The 21,761-nt window shown below is 40.1% G+C and overlaps 1 protein-coding gene across 1 annotated transcript; it reads left to right on the top strand.

The window, feature by feature from the left end:
• The first annotated feature begins 1,603 nt into the window (after positions 1-1,603).
• CA12 (carbonic anhydrase 12) lies at positions 1,604-20,183 on the top strand. The gene is made up of 10 exons (XM_058811633.1): positions 1,604-1,694; positions 2,442-2,462; positions 8,441-8,620; positions 10,982-11,124; positions 11,393-11,488; positions 13,144-13,207; positions 13,638-13,795; positions 14,849-14,975; positions 19,287-19,371; positions 20,062-20,183. Exons 1-10 carry the CDS (start codon positions 1,604-1,606, stop codon positions 20,144-20,146), a joined length of 1,050 nt encoding a protein of 349 aa, XP_058667616.1. The 3' UTR covers positions 20,147-20,183.
• The last annotated feature ends 1,578 nt before the right edge of the window (positions 20,184-21,761 follow it).

Raw genomic sequence — 21,761 nt, forward strand, 5'->3', positions numbered from 1 at the left:
ACAGTTTGGCAGATAGCTCAGTCCATGCACTCCCACAAAACATGGTCTTTTTGTAGAGCAGGTAATTTTCAGCTCTTGATACCAACCTTAGCAGCTTGTCAGACAGGCTGCCAGCTATGTGAAGGCTGATGACAAAACCCCTTATTCTACAGAAACCTACAAAATGGTGTTTCCAAATTTCCATTGGGTTAGGAAGGTCCTGCAAGCTGTGTGCTGATAGCCCTCATGCTGAACACACCCAATATGCCTTTTGTACCAGTGTGGCAGACAGTGTCCCCCTGCTTTGGACAATGGCGCTTGTGAAGCCATGTTAAAACATTTTCATTATAGCTTACACTCTCTAACTCTTGATTACATCTGCCTGAACCCAAACAAGCAGAATTACAATCTAGGTTTACAAAATGCTAAGAAGTATGAGAGGAAGTGTTCTCAACCACAGATGCTTTCTAAAAGACTACAGGACATTAATTAGTTGGTGCTGCTCCTTGCAGACTCCCTCTGCCTAGACTGGGGAGACTGGGCTGTGGATGGAGAGCAGCAATAGACCAGAACCATGCAGGGCCCTGCCTGGGATCTAGGCACAAGTGAGCCATGCTACAGTCAATTTCCCTTATCAACCTCATAAATGACATGAAAAAATAAGCACATTTAATAACATTGAGTGATTACACAGTAGCTGATAAATAAAGATATTGAAAATAAAGTTTGACCAGTCAATACTAATACATGATAAAGCTGTTACTGATATATAGCAAGCAGTTAATAACAATTATAAATAATAATGTACTCAAATAAAACCAATGGTCTCTTCAATCTCACCTTCTGCTCCTCCACTATGCTCCCTTTAAGAGCTTATTCCTCAGTCACTGACAGAAGAGGACATTAACTCATACCCTGTGCTCTTCTTTACCCCTCTCCATACAGGTCCTGAATAATATCGGATTCTGGAACTGTTGCTTCATGAATTTTCAGTCCTCCCTACTTCATGTGAGCTCCTGGTTCCAAGAGCATTCAGCTAAAAAATGAATCTGTTTCTGACAAGTGGGATGGTTTTTGTGGGATATGTCCATGGTCCCAGTTCCACACAGAGCCTCACTTCTCCTGCCCTCCCTCCAGTCCTCACAGTGGGCCATTATACTAGATTGGGCTGATCCAAAAATGGGAGCTGAGGGAGACTCTCTGAAACAGGCAAGAAAAACTCTCTTACAAATGTGGTATGGCCCATAGGAGTACAGATTTTTAAAGCATTTTTGTCTCTGCTAAATAATGTCTCAAGTTGCATGTTTAAATTCCCTAAGTGCTGGAGTGTTCCCTGTGAGGACCTCACTAAAACTGAGGTAATGAAGGATATGATCAGTCTTCTGAGGGTGTTCTGACATAGAGGCAGGTCTGATTACATCATTTGTTTTGGGTTGAGTCTCAGGAGCTTTATAAAAAGCAGCCCTAAAGGCAAGGAGAGAGAAAAGGGGAGAGGAGGGCAATAACTCATTAGCAGAAGCTCTGTATATGTGGATTCTGCTATTCGCCACATGTCTACAAGGGAATTTCCTCAGAGTGCAAAGAAACCTGTGAACTGCTGGAATATTATAAGTCTTTCCTTGAGATGTCAGCCAAGAGCTTCAGTATAGTCACAGTGGCTACTGTGCTCATTTTCTGCCAAAAGATTCAGCTCTCAATGCAAGCACCGTTGAATGGTAAAGATTTTCAGCTTTCTATTTTATTGTCTCTTGTACCTTAAGGCAGCCATTTATGCAGAAAAATGGCACCCTTTCATTATTTCTATTCAATCATGCTCAAAGCTGTATATTGTTGCAGTCTGCTGTTGTTTGGAGTTAGTATCCTTATTTTAATTTCTCAGAATAGGTATTCTGACTTATACAGGGAAATTTGTCCTCTGATTTATTTGACATTACAGACTTGTATTATAAATAAGCAAGCATTGTTTTAACCACAGGTACATGTGCTTATAGTGGTTGGATAGAACTACTGTCAATATGCTTTTGCTTTGTGTGATTGGTCAAAAAACTTTTAAGTGAGTAGTAACATTAACATTTGTAGTTACACTCCACTTATATTCCTTATCTCTCTAACTAGAGAAAAATCCCAGGGGTGCACCTACAGACAATCTGTGGATATTTCAATTTCGAAAAAAAGTACTGAGAGCAGTCTTGCCCCAAGACTTAAGTGACCACAAGAGACTCATCCCTATGGGCACAATCACAGGGATAATTATAGTTACAATTTGAGTGAGGAAGGTCCATAAAATATCAGAAAGTTTGAAAGTATCTATGCTTTTCTGTGTTTTGCTCAACAGCTGGGATTAGAAAGATAGAGAAAAATATTGCAACATTCAATACATGGGTTTAAGTAGAAATTTGTTTCTTTACAGAGTAAGATTAATTTCAAATACTCACAGTAATATTTCCTTTTTCTTTAAACAGCATCAAAATGGTCTTATATTGGTAAGTACTAATTCATACATACAAAGTTATGGCTTTCTTCTGTGCATTAAAGACAACTGGTCAAATGTATTCTGGTGAGTACTTACTGGGATCACAATCCTTACCTAGAATTGAATCTGGTCAAATTTCTTGAAATCTGCTGTTCATCCACCAGGTTTCATATCTAGGTGACTGAGAATCAGTTACTGAATTCTAAATTTCCTTGTGGAATGACAAGAATTTCAGCAGACCAAAGCTGGGCCTACGACTGCAGATGGTCCCCAAAGCCCTCTGTTTCCTCAGCTGTCACATTCCAGCCCAGTTCTGCAAAGAATTCTCTCCCTACCCACATGAGTCCTCTTTGTCAGGTAGAATCAGAATTCAGTAAGTCACCTGTATTCTGTTACTGGAGGCTCTGGTCCCCAAGGATCCCAGCAATGACAAAGCAGAATGAAACACCCTTACGAAAGCAGTGTTAATTTGTAACTAATCCTTTAAGTCATCTACTAACTCAGAAGCACCTGGTGGCTGCTCAGGAAAAGAATTATCTAGTGTTTTTCTTTCAACTGCTCAAACCCTCTAGCCAGGTATTTCCTCACTCAGAGTAGCATTTTACATGCCAAATACCCCCACAGAAGTAGGTGGTATAGAGAATCTCAGAAAAAAATGCTTGTTCTTAAGCTTTTGGTGCTGCTCCAAAACAACACAAAGAACCTCTGAGAGTGAACTTGCTGCTAGGAATTCCTCCTTTTGGCTGTGCTCCATTTACCTGACTCGCCTCATATAAGCAGCAGGAGACCTGCCAGCTGCATGTCTATCTGCCAGTGCCCACACACAGACCTCACATTCCCAGCACTGAAAAAGCTTCACACAGCTTTAACAAAAACCTGGGTTTTCCACTTTGACAGCAGCCATCAGATAAACCTAACCCTGCTGGACAGTAAAGAAAACAAGACTTTTTTTACTACCATGAAAGCAGAAGTTTTGCCCTCCTTCCTTGTTTAAATTAGTTACTTCTCCCTTCCTAGGAATTTGGGTACCAGTGTTGATTTCAAAGTATGTTATTCTCAGTGTCCAACTTCATCCATTCCTATTAAGCTCTTCCATACTGCAGTCTGATTTTGACATTCTAAATGTAAGGAGGATAAATAGAAGGTTCACAAAACAGATTATCTTTTTCCTTCAGCTACAGATTTTGAAACATATCTAGAAAAACATATAAAAGCAAATGTATAAAAGAAACTTCAAAAAACTGAAGTGGCAACTGAATTTGTACAGAACAATATAGAAAAGCAGAGGTAGAGCACTGACCCCCACAGAGAAAAGCAGCTATTAGAGAGACTGTGCTGAGCCAGGAAAGAGCCCCTCCATACTCTCCTACTGATCCTTATGCCATTCTAAATCTTCCACTGTTTACCTTTGCCCCTGAAACACTTTGCAGTGCCTCAAACTGAAATTAAGTCAACAGGAATGGAAAGGAAATCAAGCCATTATAACCACAGTGCAGACTAATGTCAAGATGAGGGTCAAGGTACAAGATTAAGGGTGGGGGAGAAATCTGAGTGCTCATTGTCAGAGATTTCTATTTGTTGAGTATTTTACATATTTTACAATATGTAAAACTGAATGTTGATGCAGTGTTAATACCTCAGGCCATAGTGGCAAAGCAAGATGACACCACATGTGATCAGGCCTTACCTCTTCAGCACAGGCTTTCCAAAGACACGAGTTCACCTTGCCGAGAATGGAAACTACTGCATTAGATACATCAAATATAAAGGCTAAACCTCTCCTGTTTGCTTCTTCCTTAGCCAAACTACAGCAATGCTCTTTCTTCTTCCTGTTTTCACTACCCTTGCATATAGAACAAGAAAAAGTGCCTGGAGGAAACACCATAGAGCAGTGAGGCCTGAGGCCTCCACCCCTGGTGACACCGGCTCGCTTGGTGTTCTCTGAAATGTAGCTCCATCTCCTGTAAGAGGTGTAGGTCAAGGGTATCATAAGGAAAGCATTTTCAGTCAAAGAGCTGAAAGAGTGGTTCCAAGGCCCCGCAGCTCAGGGCAGCATATGCACCCAGATTTTGGCAATCCCGCTGTGTGTCTGTGAGGTGCATGCTGAAGTCTTCTGGCCCAAAAAAACTCAGTAGAAGTAGATGTTAGGCTTCAATTCTTTGGATTCTGGCTCTTTTTCTGTAGTGTTAGTGGGCTGGAATGAAATCAGAGAACCAGAATCATCCCTTCAGAGTGGACAGGCAGCTACAACAGAGAAAACTGGTTTTGCAGACAAATTTAAGGTAATAGTGCCAACAGAATTATTAATGAACTTTAGCATGGGAAGAGACAACTTCATGCTGTAATGCAGGCACAAGAACTGTTGGTAACAGACATCAGGCATCTTTTATTCTGCTGCTGCCAAGTACTCCAATTCAGTGAGGTGCTGAGAACCTGTGCTAAGACCCTTTCTCTTCCCCTTCAGAAATGCCAGCTTTAGTGAACACACTAGAACATGGCCCAGGTTTCTCATACAGCACTTGGATGCAGTAACAGCGACAGCTACAGCCCTTGGCAATTCCTCTATCTCACAAGCTTCTCTCTGGACGCACGTGTGGAAGATACACACACATATTGGCTCTGTGTGCACAGGATGGTAGCACTGAGCACTGAGCAAAATGGAAACCACGTGGTCATGTCACCATGGCAGGGAGCCTGGGCTCAGCCTTCACCACCACCTCAGCCCTGAGCAAACAGCAGCTTTACAGCTTCCAGCTGGCTGGAAACAGGGCAAAGTGCTCTGCCTGGCTGCAAAAATACCACAAGCATTCCCTGTTTTACTCACCCAATGTATTTTACTACATCACCTCAGATCCAGAGAACTTGCATAGATTGTGAGAAGCTGGAGCAATACGAATATTAATTGGTGATCAGAGCAATAGTCTGTTGGTACCACTGGTGTCTCATAGGGCTGTTTTCTCCTTATCTTAAATGGGCCAATGTACCCTGGGAGGAGACACCACTGTTCCTGAAGGAACATCTGTCCTGCATTGCCCAGCAGCACCAGCGTTGTTGGGGCTGGCTGGAAAGCGTAAAGCTGTCAAAGGAAATGTTACAATGGACCCATGCAGTCTTGGCACTGAGGGTATTTTGCTTAGCTCACTGGGTAGTGGGCAGCCAGACAATCCAGAAAATTATTCCTGCTTTACTTACAGACATCTTTTATTAAATAGCCCTGAGGGCACAGTCACGCTCAGAGCGATTTTCAGTGTGGCAAGGGAACATGGTCCTGCAAACTTGTGTCAAGCAAAGCAATCCACAGGCTGGATTTGAGCAGCCGGAGTTTGCACCCCTTAGTGTGGGAGTGCAGGGAGTGCTCTTGGCAGCACTGGGAGCAGTGGCAGCAGGAAGGATCCTACCTCCACTGGCACCAGCAGCTCCCTACCTTAACATGCTCACTCCCACAGCTGAATTAGAATGTTTAGGGGGCAGAACAGGCCCATGGCACAGTCAGTGCTCTGCTGACACAGTCCTCGTGGGATCCTCATTGCAGCAAACACTTCTGAAATGTCTGGGTCACAAATGTGTCACACAAAAAGGAAATTACCTTTGAAGATAATTTTGCAATACTTCTGGTAATATCTTTGGGGACTTGTAGCACAGGCCAATCTTACATGCACAAGCTGTTCTTTAGTAGTGATCCGACAAAGCCTTTGTAAACACAATGTGATTTCCACTGAATTTATCTGAGTGTACTGGCACAGAAAAAGGAAAATCTGGTTCACAATCAATCCATTTTCAGCAGATCTAACTGAGAAATGCCTTCAAGCTGTGTGGTTTATCTACCTTGGAAATCTCAATTTCACATACGCAAAACTAAGCTGCAGTGAGCTCAGCTCTTTGAGACAGGAGTTTTGAGGCATTGAAATTAGAAAGACTATGTGATAAAAGACAGAACTTCTATAAAATCTGGGTTTGTACCAAAAAAGAGGTCTTGTTTGGTTTTGTAGTTTCTTTTTTAAATTGAGCAGGAATGAGAAACAAGCAAAATGATCTATAGCTTAAAGGCCTGTGAGTGGAGTTGCAGATTTATCTCAAGAAAAGGGTCAAGGTACATAAAGACTGTGACAGCTGCATCATTTTATAGAAAAGACAAAAGATTTCCTTCTGAACTGGCAACGTAGGTGTGAAGTTCCCATATTCTCTTGCCAGCTCTTCCAGACATTTAAGTCACCCAATCACAATACCAAAAACTGATTGGTACTTCATGACTCTCTGGCTGGGACTAGACTTCTATTTTATACTACATCAATCACCTATTTAATTATCAAGTCTCCAAAGCTGTGATATGTAATATATTAAAATCTTATTGTGAACTCATTACCTTATCAAGCCTTTTAAAATTATTGAAGTCTTTTTACAATAAAGACTTCTCACCAATTTTCTGACATTGCTGTAATCTTAGTTCCTTTAAAAAGTGTTAAATTTCATTGTCATTGTCATGCACAGTAAGCTTGAACCTAATAAACTGTCATTTCTTGGAATATTCTAATGCATATTTTTCTGGGAAATAATCTTCAGCATGTATTCCACAGTATGGAATTTATGCTCTTCTGGATGTATTTGTTATTTGCCAAAAATAGGTAGAGGAGAGGCTTCTATAATGTCAGCATAACACTTTTTAGCTTTTTAAAATCATTTCAGCAACTTTAAGATAGTATCACAAGGATGTAAGAAGAAAGAAATTGATGTGATTTTCAGTGAACTGGAGTCAAAAATTTAAGTTACAGCAACAGCAAAGCCTATTTATACTGAAAAGCACTGATTGAGTCTGTCAAACTGCACACTGTGAACAATGTCACCTGCTAAGCCCTAAGAGTCTTGAACACTCTTAAACAGCTTTAGCAAGAAAGTAAGTCTGTCTTTAAGCACCAGAACTGATCTTGTTGATTCTGTCACATGAACTATGTTTAGGAAAGATTCACCCCCACTATCCATTTACTTGACATTTGTCTTTCATGTAAATAAGATGAATTGCTAATGGTATCCTCCTGCCTGTTAATTTCCTTCAGAAAATATCTGAACTGGCTTTGCCTGTTCAAAGAAGCCCCTGGGAATATTATAGTTTTGGAAAAGAAGCCTTCTAATCAAAGACTCAAGGGACTCAATCTACATAGTTGAAGAGAAGTGAGAAATTATATCCTCTAAGTACTTCAATGAGGAACAAAAGTATGGGAACAGCAGGCTCACAGTGAAAAGCAAGGAGAGTAATTATCCATTGGGCACTAATGAAGTATCTTTTATCTGCAATGCTGAAAGGAATAGTAGAGGTTTATTCCCTTCTGGAAACAATGGCCTCATGGAGTAGAAATTTATCCAGGCAGGCCCAGTGTCTTGTGTTACACAGATCAGACTGGGTGATCCCTAAGGACCTTCCTGCCTTGGAAAGAATCATAAGTGTTGAGACAAGGAGAAACAAAAGTTGCAAGTACCTCTTCTGTATTTAAATCCAAATCATCTCATCTCACGGTCTGCAAACAGCTGCTAGCTGGTTAATGTGCAATTAAAGCAAAGGCACAATTAAAATTCTCTTGATATTATCTATTCTTTGTAGATCTTACCTCGGGCAAAAGGCTGTGATGAAGAAAAGTTTCACCAGAGTTTGAGCAAGTTATTGCTGGTCAAATTACCATAACACTTTCAATTTTTGCAAGTTAGCTTTTCACTGTGGGTTATGCAATCCTGTTAGATAGTGCCAAACAGTTTGTACAGTAAGGAAATGTCTGAGAGTCTGATATAATCAGACCTGTCTCTAGGTCACAACACCCTCAGAAAAATGATCATACCCTTCATTGCCTCCATTTTAATGAGGTCCTTTTTTAAAAAACAAAGTCTTAAAAACTCAGAAAAGGCTTCTTTTCCAAATTTTTTGTGAAGGCTGACACAGGAGAATTTCTGTGTTAACTGCAAGTGAAGGTTTGACAAATGTGTCTCTGTTAATTCACACAGGTCCTGATGGAGAGAAGGCCTGGCCAAAGAAATACCCATTTTGTGGAGGAGTATTCCAATCACCAATTGATTTCCACAAAGCTATTCTCCAGTATGATTCTAATCTCTTGCCTTTAGAATTCATAGGCTATGACGTGCCCTCCACTGACCAGTTTACATTGATCAATAATGGCCATTCAGGTAAGGGAGCTCACAGACAGCAAGGAATGGTAAAAGAAAGAGCTGCAGGAACTCACTGTTTTGTTTTTTTACTTCATGGGTAATCCTTTGATTATTAGATTAAATTAAGCTGCTAATCAGATGAGAAAATCTTCACATCAGCATACCTACATCTACAGAACAGGCTAGAGAAATCTGGGAAAGTACTAAGTACAAATGGATTCCCAGTAAGTAAAATTTTAAATAAAGAAATTTAAAATAAACTCTAGGCATGTCAGAATTAATGCCCAAGGTTTTCTTATTACTTTGGTTGAGTTGCACTGAAACAGAAACAGACTTTGTGATTCTGCTAAAAAGAGGTTGACTGATAACATATGAGCAACGGGTCTCTTCAATTCATCACCAATTATGGGAGGGCATGGGGAAGAGGAAAAAAATGTAGGAGCTCCATTCTGTTCTTTTGAGTAGAGATAGAAACCTCTTTAGCATAAGGTAAGATGGATAGTGATACATAGTGATAGGTGAGAAGACAGAAAAATAATTAGTGTACAAACAGGTCCTCCCCACAGCAGCACCAAATCAGTGTCAGTACAGCAGGTAAAGGCAGAGATGATGCTCTCATAAAGGTCTCCTATAATGACACAATATACAATACCAGTGAGTCAGCCCCACCATTTTTCATTCCTTCCTGAAACACCTGAAGACACAGAAATAAAAATAGTTATAAAGTCCTCCTTCCTTGTATCCTCCTTTATTGCAGAAGTATCAAAATAACCTGCATTATAAAATAGCCTGTTCTCACATGCTTGGTTATGAATTGACCAACATGCAAAAATCGCTTTTTAAATCATTCTTTCAGTGAAGTTGACCTGCTCAATTGAACATCATAAGCCCATTCTTCAGTAAGGGCCAACCTCTTGGGACAGAGTCCTGGTTTTCCTCTTGATCAATTTCTCCTTTAAAACCAGGTTGTTTCAGACTAGGAATGGCTGGAACATCCTTTTCTTGTGAGCCTTCATTTCCTAGAAGTCCTTCTCAGTCCTAAGTGAAAGACTGGACTGTCACAGTTGAATGCACCAGGCTGATGTGACAGGCAATAGGCAGAGAAGGAAATCTTGTCATTGTGTACTTGAAGGGTGCCAGAGTGCAGAAGGAGCCAAAAGAACAGCACTGAGAGCCTGTCCCTCCCAAAACAGTCACAAGTAAAAGCAAATTCCTTGGAGAACCTAAGTCACTACCACTGTCAGATCTCACCTCTAAAATACCAAGTTTGATTATTCCCTAAAGAAAGTCAAGACAAAAGTATAACCCCTCAAGAAAATGGGAATTCATTTACAACATCAGTGCCCTCCTAGAAAGCAGTAGAGATGCATCCTACTCTAGAAACCACACTTAGATACAAATTAATTTACCTCTGAGTAACAAAATTTAGCCTCTGTTGGACTGATCATTACACTATCTGCTGCTAACTTCCTTTTCAGCCAGAGGAAACCAGTAGGATGCTTAGATTGTGCTGTCAATTAATTCCTATATGATGTTTGATGCTCTTCACCAGCCAGTTCATTCAGACACAGTCACCTACATCAGCTGGACTGAAAACAGTATCAATCTGTTCTTGACATAAGCCATTGCTTTATGAAGTACCAAACGCTCCAAGTGAACAACTGAGAAGTTTCTGCTGGCTTGGGAATTACTACTGTAATTTCTACACAAAAATCCCCCAACAAGCCAGGCTGCCTTCCCCACCCCAGAGCCTTTGTGAGGAGAAGGGAGGCTCGTGCATACAAGGGTGATGCTCCAGCATGTCAAGAGAGGAGATGTTCCTTCTTAAGGCCTAGGATTATCCTGCTGCTCGACATCAGTGTTCTGGATTTTGGGAGCAGCAAGGAAAGAGAGGAGTTTATTTGGTTCTATCCTGTGTCCCCAAAAGAAGATTAAGAGGCAGCAGAGTTCAGTATAACAGGGGATATAAATTACCATGAGAAATATTAATTTATTAATCAATTTTCAACCATTATAAGGGGATTGAAAGAAGATACATGAGCATAATTTTGCTTTGACATATCAGTAATTGTCTCTTCAATGTCTGAGATAAATTCACATTCTTCAAAGATTTCCACTAGCAACAATTGTCGCTTTAAATTCACGTATTTAGGAAAATAGAAACAGGCATGTTGTAAATGCTCTAAATCCTGATCTACCAAGAAAGGCTTAAAGAGAACAGAAGTGTTTATCTCCTACCATGGACTGAGATGGATTTGAGTCAAGAATCTGCTTTTTTCATGCTCCATATATAATATACTCAGACTCAGTATTTTTATTTGTCCTGTTCCTGAGAGCTGTGATATCATTTGTTCCTATCTGGTTTTGATCTGCTTACAGTGAAAATGTATCTGTCACCTGCTATGTCCATCAGAAACCTCCCATTTGAATACACTGCATCTCAACTTCACCTGCACTGGGGGAACCAGAACAAGTCGGAGGGCTCTGAGCACACCGTGGGCGGGAAGCATTTTGCAGCAGAGGTAAGGCAGACCAGCTCAGATCAGGCAAAGAGGCAAAGAAGGTTGGGTGGGTAGGTTCTATTGCTTCAAAGTGGGATCTCTGTCTCCGGTGAATGACTGTAAAAGGCTGTGAGGTTCTAAGCCAAGTATTTATGATCAGCCAGAAGTCCCTGAAGAACCCTCCTGCACCATCTCATCCTGAGGTGGCTGCATGGTCCTTTCTAACTGTGAAACACAAATGTGAGCATAACCCAGCTGTTATTGTAACAAAGTATCTTCTCCTTTGTAGCTGCATATTGTACATTACAACTCTGAGAAATACCCAGATATAACAGCAGCAATGGACAAAGCAGATGGACTGGCTGTTCTGGCTGTTCTCCTTGAGGTAGGATGCAGGATCTTTATTTTCTGTTTGTTTAGAGTATGCTTTCAATCATTCAGTTATGAGAGACCTTTAATGTACAAAATCACCTACATTCTTTACTTTATTATTATCATAGACAGTGGCTGAGTAAAGGATCTTCCTTTCCTCTTTCACAAAAAAATTAAAAGAGTCAGATTCTAGCAGCACATACCAAACCAGGAGCAAATGCCACAAAAAGAGGAATTCTGAGTATTTCCTCATGTTTTTTAGTAAATTAACTTCAGCTATGTTAAATCCATTTTTGCATTCATTTACAAACTAATGATTGGTAGTGTTTATCAAATAAGAGGCAACAGTGAATTTCAAGCTCATTCACTCACAGCTGCCTACTGTAGCAGGGAGCAGTTAGAACACACAGAGAGGCACAGGCAGGCACAACCCTGCCTTTGACCACTGTATGTAATTAGGATTTAACCACAGTCTTCTCCCTGCTAACTTCCCAGATTCTTTGAATCACGGATTACAGAAAATGAGTACATCCAGTGACATTTTAAGATGTCAGGACAGCTTTCCAATTTTTCTCTCTTAAGTCCCACATATGAAGATAATAATGGTCACAAACAAAAAGAAAAAAAATTAGTAGCTTGTATATGTATAATTCTTATTGAGGATTAAAACTCATCAGTAAGATAACTGTAAAATAATTTTTAAATGTGAGGATTTTCTGCAGTATAACAAAGCAAAACCACAGGTTTCCACATTTCCATCAAAAAGTAAAATGTTCCAGTTAGCAAAGCTTGCATTGATATTACCCAAGCTCACTTCCTAGCACCTCTAAGATTCTGAGAGTAATTTTGTGTTAAATTTCAGTTAATTTGGAAGTTGTAGCTGTGAAAAGTGTCAGAGTATTGTACATTACACTAGGAAATAATACTGGGATTCTGGTTATTTCTAAGCAATGGTATTTGAAAATCAAGTTAATGAACAATGGAGATTAGGTCTTGGAAATCCTTTCAGACAGCTGGTGGGTATTACAGTTAATGTAAGGACACCAGTTTACTATGTCTAGTTGTCAGAGGAGTTGCTCAGCACCAGCTCTGAGGAATTGATAAAAAAGGCATTGATTATTAGACTGAAAAGCTACTGGTAGCAGTTGAAAAAGAGCCTTGTGTGATAGATGAGTTATAGCCTAGGTCAGATGTCGAGTTGTAGGCCTGTGGCCCTGTGGTACCCAACAGTGTCGTTCTTCACCTCCCCAGACTGTGAGAAGCTGCGCTATAAAAATGTTTGTGGGTGGAAAAATGTGGCTTTGACTGGAAACCAGGAGATGATCTGAGAAGCCTGGCAGCTGAGAACTTCTGCCTGCACTGCTTTCAGAGGAAAGGGCTTCTCTTCATTTGCACTCTGAGCAGGCGGGGGCAATAGGATCAGTGCTCACAAAAGGTCTGCACTGCAGGTGTAAAGGCAGCAACACAACACAGAAGCTCTTATAGCCCTGGAGCAGGAATATTATCATGGCTCTGAGGACAGAGGGAATGTTTTGAGTTATAAAATACTTATGCCATCCTAGTACATTAATGTCTGCACAGGGGAAGCCCTTGCCTTAGGACAGGCCAGAAGCACAGACTCATATTCAGACTGGGGATTTGCTGCTGTTGATAATGTGATCATTGCAGATTGGACCCTTCAGCCCATCCTATGAAAAGATCTTCAGGCACTTCCGGAATGTGAAATACAAGGGTGAGTGGCTAAATCAGATTGAGAATGGCTGAGAGTATCAGGTGTCACCCTGAGAGGGATTGAACCGGCAGAAGAAACAGAAACAGTGCAGAGATCCCACACAAATCTGTCACAGACTGTGAAAGGCTTCCAAATGCAGTGCATTCCTGGGAAGAGAGCGTATGGCCAGCACGCCCCATGTGATGCTGACTGAGCCTTATTTGTTCCACATGGTGTTTTCTAGTTAATATGGCCACAGTTTATCTTAGAGGAGTCTGATTTGGTGTCTCAGACATGATTTGTACATAGGAAACTTAAAAAACTGTAGTCCTTATTAAACTGGGATCGCCTCTGCTAAAAGACATTTTTCTTTTCCTAGTGATATGACACTGAAAATTCATTTCACCTGTGTACTCATGATGCAATATTTAACACAAACCCCCTTTTTTAGATCAGAAGGTCCTGGTCCCTGGTTTCAATGTTCAAGAGCTGCTTCCTGACAGGCTGGATGAGTATTATCGCTACGAAGGGTCCCTGACAACTCCTCCCTGCTACCCAAGCGTTCTCTGGACAGTTTTCCGACACCCTGTTAAAATCTCTCAAGAGCAGGCAAGTTCCAAGTTCCAGCAGAGCACATTTCCCCCACTGCTGTCTGCTAAAGAACAGTAAATACATAGTCTCATTTCCTGGATTTCTCGTATGTTCCTGTAAAACTGAGCAGGGACCATTGCTAAAATCCTTTAAGTGGGAAGAAGAGCACAGAACTGACATAAATCAATATCCCATTCTGTTTGTTGCTAGCACGTTCTCAGTTGGCCAGAACAAAGGACAGACAGCTGCACACCAATTGGTACAGTATCAGCTTGAAAAAATTCCAGTTGAGTGAGATGAATTTTGATTTTCATTATGTACTTACTGCCTGGCTCCGAGTCTTTCAATGAGTTACCTGCAGGTTATTGTTTGGGCTCCATATCTGAACATTAATCACCAAGTGTTTTGGTGTTACTTTGATCCTGATGAACTTGAGTGGGTTGGAAACTTTCTAAAAAAAGCTTGTGTTGTGTTATTTATCCATCTTGAGTTCCCTAACTGTTCTCCCAACTTACATTTTTTGTGCTTATCTAATTACCTTCTTTTGCTCTTAGGTGGCCACTTACCTAGACTATAAACTCACAATCACTACCTTCTGATTCACCTAATTATAGACAAAGGGGAAAATATTATTAGCAAAATCTCACATCAAATTACTGCAAGCTCCTTGTCTTGAAAATACATTCTCAGCTTCTGTCAGACCATGTCTCTACCAAAATAAAGAACTCTTTCAAAAAGTTGCCTTTAATACTACCTAGGAGTTAGACTATGCCAGGGAGAGTATGCTGGGAAGTCTACCATGTTTCCTCCCACTGAATTTTTCTGGCTGACAATCTGATAGTAAGCAGTAGTTTCACCAGGATCTAAACAAAATACAGGTATGGACTTGGAGATGTCACACTGTTTAAACATTATTCTGTATTTGGGTTCACAGGCCACATAAAAATTAATTTTTAATGTATCCCCTTCCCTTTGACTGCACCTTTTTCTTTTTTCCATCACTGCCAGTGATCACACACAGACACTGCTTTCTCTGTGTTCTGTGAGCTGATCAGGTGCATCCCTTTATAGTTACTGGCACTGGAAACAGCCATGTACTGCACAGAGCGTGACGACCCAGAGCCCCTGGAAATGGTTAATAACTTCAGAAATGTTCAGGATTTCCATGAAAGACTGGTTTTTATCTCCTTCCGTGAAGGTGAGTTGTGTGAATGCTTCTTTGCAAAGAAACAGTGCACAGTGATCTGTGTAAATGTGAATACTGAAATGGCAGTCCTGTCCGACTGTACCACTGCAAAAACACAGATATCTCCCTGCAGTTCACTTGGTTGCCTTTTCTTCTCATACTGCATTGTGCATGGGCAACTTTACAGGAATGTGATATTCCCAGGGTAGGCAAGAATTTTTTTCCACAGTGGGTATCAGGGAAGCCCTGCAACCCTTCTATCAAAGGCAAGGAGACAAAATAAGGAAGACATGATCGGCCTTGTCATGCTTTGCAGAAGTATTTGCTGTCACTCTAAATACTAAACAGCTCCACAGCTGAGCTGTTTCAGCCAGTGTGAGTGCTTAAGATGGCCTTGTCTCACCAGTGGCATTTGCTGGTTCTCAGCAAGGTCAGGCTTGATCTTCTGCAGGCCACACATTTAAAGGGAGTCCTAACTTCAGGGACACTGTTTTGGGGAAATTACACAGAATCAAAAAAAGTCCTTGAGGAATTCAAACTTGGCAAATAAATATAATTCATGACACTGGATTTTATGATTCAGTGCTACAAATTTAAAAAAAAACCAAAACACCACCATTTTACAAGGAAGAACTGATTGAAAAGCTTAACTCTGCAGTGTTATACACCAACAACACGTAAGTTTGGCTGGGGGCTTTGCACAAAAGTCTGCATCTGTGGTGAGAAGCTGAGCTGTACCCCACAGAAAGGCCTTTAGTACATTGTGCAAAATGTATTGTCAAACTGCTTTATTGTCTTGCAAACATCTACTCTTAAGGATCTGTGAAGCCGGCATGTACACTCAAGGTAGATGATTTCAGGCAAGCCACTGCACTATTTGAAATGATAAGATTTATAAAAGAAAAAGCAGACGTCACCAAAAAGATTAGCCAAGCAGTAAACTTCCAAATTAATAAAATGTGTTAGCACAGCATTTCAGCTTCGCCTCCCATTTTCTTCACTGTTAAGGTGAAAAAACATGAAACACAAGTCTGTTTTGGACACAACAGAAACAGTTCCCTGCAGGCACACTGCAGCAGCTGTTCTTGCCATTCCCCTCTGCAGACAGACCTTTTCATAAAGTATCTATTCTAATAGAAAGTTATAAAGAAGAAAGTGAAAATTAGAAATCAGCCAAAACAAATCCTGGGCAGAACATTTCTGAAATCAGAGATGATTTAGATTTGTCACCAAAAGTTGGCTGATCTCTTGAAATGAGAGTTACACGAGGAGTGCTCTTGTTGCTAGATTCTAAACATAATACCTAAGAAGATTTTACAATTTAACAAGTTTACCAAATTGTCAACAGTTCCTAACATCTCTGTGATTAATATAGAAAGTGATACTAGTTGCACAAACAATATTTTGAGTGAATGAAAAGATGACTGAATAGTGAAAGAGGGGAAAAACTAGATTATGTCAGCTTTTTTTCTCCTTTTATGGGGTGGCCAACCAGATAAGAATGCCATGGGGGGCATTTTTATCACCACAAAGAGGTTAAAACTTTCTTCCCCAACCTCCAATCTCAAACACTGGCTGCTGCCTAGAGAGCTAGCTGGGTTCAGAATGGTTATTTTAATCATCATCTTTGAATCACTGCTCAAGCCAGATTATGTGCAATGATTTCAACCAGCAGAATTTGCAATGCAGCTTCCATGTTTCTGAGACTAAGGTTTCCTCTGCAGGTCCCAAATCCCTGCACGGTCTATGATAGCAATGCCACTGCAGAAACACTTCCTGAAGCACCACAAGTTCCAGGGTGAGCACCACCCTTGGGATTATAATAGGTTCACCATGGAATCCTCTGCAGTGACCCAACTTCTGCATTTTCTACCCTCATCCTCTGTTTATCACAATTCACTACCTGGTGGGCTTGGCAAGGGTGTGTTGTCAATTCCTAACAGCACCTACAAGCCATTGATCTGCTGAGTCCAAATGGTCAGTCAGAAATGAGAAATGCAGTGTTCCATCCGTTCTTAAACTGACCTTTCAGCACCTGACTGTATTCTCTCTATAAATCATACTCAGTACTTAATAGTAGAAGGTAGAGAGTTACAACCCATGAAGCCAGGAATTGAAAATCTGACACTATGCTTCTCATCAGGAATCTCCAAATATTTCACAGAAATAGTGTAAGCATTATTATTTCCATTTATGGGGGAAAATTTGATCTAGATGTGACTCTCATAATTGTTGCTGTGAACCAGAGCCAAACCAAATAATAACATTTGGTTCTCCCTCTGCTAAGGCACAATATTTTGTGCCTTAGAGATGACACCAGCCATAAAAACATTTTCATTGTATCTTTCAAGCTGGCTTGACTTAGCAGAGTTAAACTGTAGGGGTTATTGCCCTGTTCACACCCCAGAACTGGTCTCTATGGCTATGAAGGACATTGCTCAGTGCTACTTTAATAGAAATCCCATTCAGTCTAAGTACATTAAGTTACAAAAGCTCATTGACTCTACCAGTGAAAAAATGTTCAACCCATTTCAAAAAGAGTATTCATTTCCCCTGTAATCTCACATTCCACTTACTGCAGTCACAAAAGCTTCCTCACAGGTGCAGCCCCTCACCTAAAGGGGAAAAAAGGAAAGAAAGGGGAAAAAAGAGAAAAATAAGGAGAAATGTCTCCTGTCAAAGCTCAATGAAGCACACCTGGCTGCTGCAAGTGCCCAGCCTGATGCAGTCAGCTGCACCTCAAATAGGGACAGAGCTCACCTATTAAGAAGGGAAGGAAAGACCATGCAGAGAGTCAAGGACCGAGGCAGGCAACCACTGAAATTTGTAAAAGAAGTCCTGTTGTGCACACCTAAGCCCCTACCAAGCAGGTTTTCAGAGAAACTTTTCTGCCTTATCACTGACAAGCCTGAACTGCCACCTTCCCCTGAGCACAGACACCACAAGATGGGGCCACTGGCCTGTGTTGTGTAGCAAAATTGAAAATGCCTGAGGTGTTCGCTCATTCACACTTTTGATGCCAGTAATGACCATCTAAATTCACACCTATATTTATAAGAACCACATTTCAAAAAGCCTCTAATCTTTAAGTATTACTCATCAAAACTCATGTGTGTTTGTAATACACTTTGTTTTATCAGCAATTTATTCCAATAAATTCCCCTTCATATAAATGCAGCTGGAATTTGCTGTGTTGTTCAAACCACCTGAGTTAAACAGGAACTTGTGCCTAGTTTTGATTGGGTACCAGGCTGAAATACTATCTTACTAAATTTTCTAAGAAGATCTTCTCATCACACAGAAGTGCTCCCTGCCCTTTCCCTTCAAACTACAAGCTCTTTTTTTTTTTTCTACAGTTATCTCTTTGGTGTTACATTTTTGTGTCCATTTGATGCCTTTACTATGACAATACTCACCTTTCACAAAACAGCTCCTCTTCAATTCCATGGATGGCAAGCTTCTTCCATTCAGCTGGACTTCAAATTAATGGGTCAAATGTGGTTAAACTCTACATTTTACACTTGTTTTTCATCAACAGCTGATTTAATAGGAGAAAATATTTAGATGGAATGCATGAAACCTGTCAGTTTGACTCTGAAAGTGCTCTGATGTTGCTTAGTGAGAGCCAATCATTTGAAAAACTATTTTTAAAAACGTGTAAATAAATTAAGAAAATGCAGTTAAGAAAAGGGAGATCACCTCTAGGATCTTTGTGGAAGCCAAAATAAATAAAAAATACCTTAATTGCCAAAAGCATACATGAAGCTCACTAAGAAACATAGCATTATGATAATCTTTAAATCTTTATGCAAACAAGGGATCACTCAGTTTTTCATACCAATATCCTGAATTCATTTTTACCTTCTTTGATGCCTTTAAGCAATGTTCTCAGCAGCAAAGAATATTATTCTTCAGCTGTCCACAGTCAGTGGTGCTCTGTGGTGTGAGAGAACATAAAGGATTGAATTTAATGTCCTTGATTGCCTGGGTTTAATTCTTTGGGTTTGTTTATGAGCTCTAATTTATCATAGCATAAAAATCATACTCCTGCTATGACCTGCTCTACCAGGGCCTCCACACTGGCACTGTGGCTTCAACATGTGCATCATACCCCAGCACTGTGAACTGTGGAGCCAGCTGTGGGACTGGGACATCCCAGAGAGCATCTGTGCAGAGCTGCCCACTCACAGTCACAGCGTGGTGTGACAAGGCTGTGGAAAGGTTGCCAGTGCAGAATGCAGACATCGTGGCAGATCAGAGACTCACCTTCTCCACTCAGGGCAATGGTATTAACACTTGTGCCTGTTTTCCCTCTTTTCTTAGGTTTTGTGGTATCTGTTGTGATAGCCTGCATTCTGGGAGTTCTCATCGTTCTTGCAGTAGCATTCTGGCTACTGAAGAAGAAAAGGTAAGATGTCTGGCTATCATATCACCAAAAAAATTCAAGCCATATTTTCCCTCTGACATAGAGAAGTGCTTGCGTGTCCAAAACTTTGACCTTTTTTATAGTGATAAAGTTTGATCTTTCAGAAGACATGATCTCTTCCTACAAACTATGACTTGTTTTTATTTCTGTAGACATTATTTCCTTGTGTGATATGAGGCTGGGTCAATAAAAATCTTATCCAGTTTTCCTATTTCCCAAATGCCATTTGTTCTTTTCTTGTTATTTTTGCTAGCACTGCTGCTCCTAATTGCTTTTTGGTTCCTTCCATTTTTTCCTGGAACTGTATGTGAAACAAGGAGAATGGAATTTTAGGAAAACCTCTCCCAAAGATCACAACCTTTTAGATGAAGAAATAAGTACTACCAAAAGATCATTAAGCCATTGTTTGCTGACAAAGCCAAATCCTGGGGAAAAAATATAAGGTTACAAATTTTGCTACAGCCTGATTTCCTTTGCATTCAGCATTGACCTTGCATACAAAATGTGGTCTCCTGAAATATTTGAAACAATTAATAATAATAAATAAGCTATGTGACATTTGCACTAGTACAGAGAAAAATAATCTTATACATGCATAATGGACAACTTTAAGTAACTAATTGTGCTTTTCCTTCATTGGCATTACAGTTATTTAATTTTTTTTTATTTTAGTTGCAAAAAGGGAGGTGGAGACAACAGAGGAGTCATCTACAAACCAGGCATGTACAAGGAGAAAGAAGACATCTCCAAAATTTGATACCCTGCTCTGTCACAAAAGCCCCTTTTCATTCATAGCACTGATTTATTTTGAGTTAGTGAAACACATCACTTGTTCTTGGATAATGATAACCCTCAAGAAAGTTCTAAAAACACATACCAGCCTAAAGTTTTCTGTAGCCCTTGTTGTCTTGTTTTCCAGAGAGATATGATCAGTGAATTCCCCTGAGCTGAATTCCTCGCCACATTCTTTTCATGTCTGCTGCTTACTGAGTCTGGGTGTTTTATTTGATTTTACAGTTAATCCTAAACTCCAGTTTTATGGTTTGTTTAGCACAGGTTTTCCCAAATCTGCAGACACACATCAAGCTACAAGAACTCTTCCCGGCTAAAACAGGACATTGGTTTTAGCAGCATGAATATAAACAAGATAAAGGGCAAACTGTATTTGACACCAGTATTTGAGCTGGCTTGTTCAGCAGATACAGTTTTGAAAAGTGCAGGATATGATGTCAGTGTATTCACCAATGGAATTGTAATATTAGAGGAAAAGACAAGTGTAAATGCAATGAAAGCCACATGGATTATTGATGGGGTTCAGGCCCAGGTACTCTGTGCTGAAAGAACACTACTAGGGGAACAGCTCACTTTCCAGCTATCACACTGCCCCACAAATCTGTTAAGGAAGTCAGCCCCTCACTGTCACAGGAATTAGAGAAGAAGATTGTCTTATTATTCTGCTCTTATTTATAGTGTATGAATGATGTGAAGATAATGTACCTTGCTGCTGTTTTAAGTAACTTGTCATTTAACCACAAAATCCTGATAGATTTTACTGTATATATTACAGCTGCAATTACACAGTATACTTTTTTTCCAGTTTACTTCTCTTAGTAATCTAACTCTTAGAAAGAAATCTGAATTATCATTTCAAACCTCATAAGCTAGATACTCGGAGTTTGATTATGCATTTTTGGAAGTAGAAGCACAAACCTGATTTCCCTGCAGACAATGTGGAAAGCCATTGCCTTCAGGAAGAACTGGGTGATGCATAACGAATTCCTCTCAAGTCTGACATCTACCGTACAGATCTGAAATGCTTGTACCTCAGTATGCACACAGGAAGTAACAGACACATGATTATACCTAAAATAACATCCGGTCTGAATGCTGCTAAACACTGAACTTGATACTTAGATACCTTTTGTATTCCATTGCAGCACCACCACATCTGTGACTTTAAAGAAATAAACTCTCATACATGTTTTCTCCTTTCAAGACGGCAGATTCAGACTGTTTCAGCTTAGAGTGTTTTAGATTCTTCCTGTTCCATCCCCAAGTAAACTGTGTGATGTCATAAGCAGGATTTTCAGTGCAAGGAGAAATAACTTATTAACACTAACTGTACATGAAATTTAGGAGCACAATTTTACAACTGAGTACACTGCATATGCCAGCATTTTTATCCCACATATACAAGCACATAGAAATAATCTTGTTGAAATGTTTGAAATTACTTTAAAAGCAGCATTTGTGTGCTACAGGGAACATAACTTACTCTTTGAATAAAAGTGTTTAAAGACAAAATTGCATAATAATTTTTTTCTATGTCTTCGTCTGTGCTTCTCTTGTTTTTTCCAGAACAATAACCTTTT

Source organism: Ammospiza caudacuta, chromosome 10 (assembly GCF_027887145.1).
Source record: "Ammospiza caudacuta isolate bAmmCau1 chromosome 10, bAmmCau1.pri, whole genome shotgun sequence".
Classification (NCBI taxonomy): Eukaryota; Metazoa; Chordata; class Aves; order Passeriformes; family Passerellidae; genus Ammospiza; species Ammospiza caudacuta.